The 2248-nt window shown below is 44.5% G+C and overlaps 1 protein-coding gene across 1 annotated transcript; it reads right to left on the reverse strand.

Moving 5' to 3' along the window:
- Nucleotides 1-449: 449 nt before the first annotated feature.
- Nucleotides 450-1145, reverse strand: LOC107044812. The gene has a single exon (XM_015266849.1). It carries the CDS (start codon nucleotides 1143-1145, stop codon nucleotides 450-452), a length of 696 nt encoding a protein of 231 aa, XP_015122335.1.
- Between the last annotated feature and the right edge of the window lie 1103 nt (nucleotides 1146-2248).

Consider the following 2248-nt stretch of genomic DNA (forward strand, 5'->3'; position numbering starts at 1 on the left):
ACCACTGTTCAGCAATACAACATCCAGAGACGACATGGCTTCCAGTAGTGCTTGTCCCCTTGGCTTCGTCTCGGTGCTGCCCCAGTCGACTACCCAGGCGTTGAAGTCCCCTCCAATTGCCACAGGGAAGTGCTGCTTCGCGTCCTCAGTCAGTCGGTCGAGGAATTCCTCCATAGTGAGGCTCGGTGGAGCGTAGCAGCTGTAGAAATGAATTCCATCAACCTTAGCTCTCATAAAGCCATTTTGTGTATCATTACTGACGGTTTGAAATGGCCGCATGCCACAAGCCCAGATTACAGCCTTCGTGCTAGCATCAGTGACCCAGGGTTGAGCGTCCAGGTGAAAATACGGCTCCGAGATGATAACGAGATCAATCCTCAACTCCCGCGCCGTCTGCATAAGCAGCTCATGTGCGGCCTCACAATGGTTGAGGTTAAGATGAAGTACTTTCATCGTCGCTTATTGAGGATCTTCTGGAGTGCCTCTTTATATACTGGGTATCTACTGCTGCCAGCAATGTGGGCACAATTTCCCGTGTTACCCTTCTCGGCGCATAAGGAGCATTGGGGCTGCTCCGTGCAGTCTGAAGCCTTGTGGCCGGATGTTGAGCATTTGATGCAGAGCTTGGAGTGGTCAACTATACTCGTGTACTTCGTGGATATATGTCCGTAGTGCCAGCACTTGCAGCAGTTAGGCGGTCGCTCCACCTTCCTCACTCGGCAATTAACCCAGCCTATCCGAATTTTACCATGGTCGCTCTTCTTCGCTACAAGCACCGGCAGCGTCACCAACGCCGTCTGTATCCCTCCGCAGGCTTTTCGCAGGGACTTCATGACGTCCAGCGTAATTTGGACCACGTTGCCCGCTATTTTCACCAGAGCTTCCAGAATTTCCTCCTTTGTCGTCATATAATCAAGATCTTTGATCTCGATATTCTTCTGAGGCCCCTTGCTAAGAACCTCAGCCTGTTCTCCGAGGAGGGAGGCTATGGTCGTTTGCAATACCTGGGCTTTGCTGGTGCTGTCTTTCGTTAGGACGATAAGCATGTCCCCTCTAGCTGTTCTGCGTATTTTGTCAACGCATCCCAACGCCTGCTCCGGGTGGATATCCTTCTTCACTCTGGTTAGTATCTCGGCATACTTCATCTTATCTTTTGAGCAAATGATCAGTACATCGGACCTGGATGCTGATTTGTACAGAAGCCCGGTTGTGACATCCCACAGCCGATGTATGGTTGCGTTCAATTGCGCTCTCGCCAGACAGACTATGTATGTCGGCTGCTCCTCAAGCGGAGTGAAACGGACCCATGAGGCCAGATGGATTAATTCAATTTTTTAACTACAAATGGTTTCTTTTTCGATTGATTCACCAATCTATATAATATTTTAGCCTATTTAAATAGTATTTATCAAATAATTAGGAAGATATGAGTAAATAGATATTAGATATTAATTTATGATAACAACATAGCACACATAACCTTCAATCGGTCTTTCGTCTTCTACTTTCCATCGTGCTGGATGGTGACAAGCCCCAGTAATTTTCAAAATGAGTTTTGTTGATAGAAATAAGAGGATTTGCAGAGGAATTTTAGAGATAAGAGAGGTACGTATTGCGTAGATACTTTTTTAACAATGATCAACCCATTTATAACAGTATCAATGGTTTTATCTTTTTCGGCGAGGATCTACTTGATTTCTATCGAATTTTTTTCTTTATTCTCCCTGGCATGTTTTTTAGATTAAAATAACTGGTACCAATGGAAACGAGATCCATCTCGACACGAATAAGAGAGGAAACATTGGTCTGCATTATATTGAACGTCTCTTCCCCAAAGCACAAGGCTTAACCTACAAGCTCTTGGAAAGAACTTATGCAGCTGAAATCAGCGAGGACAAAATGGAATACGTTTTACACATCGATGTCAATGAGTACGACGCATTTTTCAGTCCTGGTACGTATCGAAATGTGTAATTTTCGTATAAGGGTCAGATGATGATTATTTTCCGTTTTGTCGACCTAGAGGGGAAAATTTACCAGCTTTTCCTCAATGTCTTGAAAACGCAGAGAAATACTGAAATTTTTATGGGTATCTTAGATGTAGAGAAAAGTGTGAGCTACAATAATATCCTCACAGTAGTTTGGATTTTTCCTTAGATTTCAAGACATCGAGGAAAAAAAATTGTAATCGGCTGTATCCTTGATACAGCAGTAAGACTTAACGTGGACACGTCTAGGGGACGACTGA

This window comes from Diachasma alloeum, unplaced genomic scaffold, assembly GCF_001412515.2.
Source record: "Diachasma alloeum isolate Michigan unplaced genomic scaffold, Dall2.0 Dall_scaffold_00820, whole genome shotgun sequence".
Classification (NCBI taxonomy): domain Eukaryota; kingdom Metazoa; phylum Arthropoda; class Insecta; order Hymenoptera; family Braconidae; genus Diachasma; species Diachasma alloeum.

Excerpts from the sequence above, each read along its gene's own strand:
- LOC107044812 (XM_015266849.1), bottom strand. The coding sequence starts at position 1,145 with ATGAAGTATGCCGAGATACTAACCAGAGTGAAGAAGGATATCCACCCG.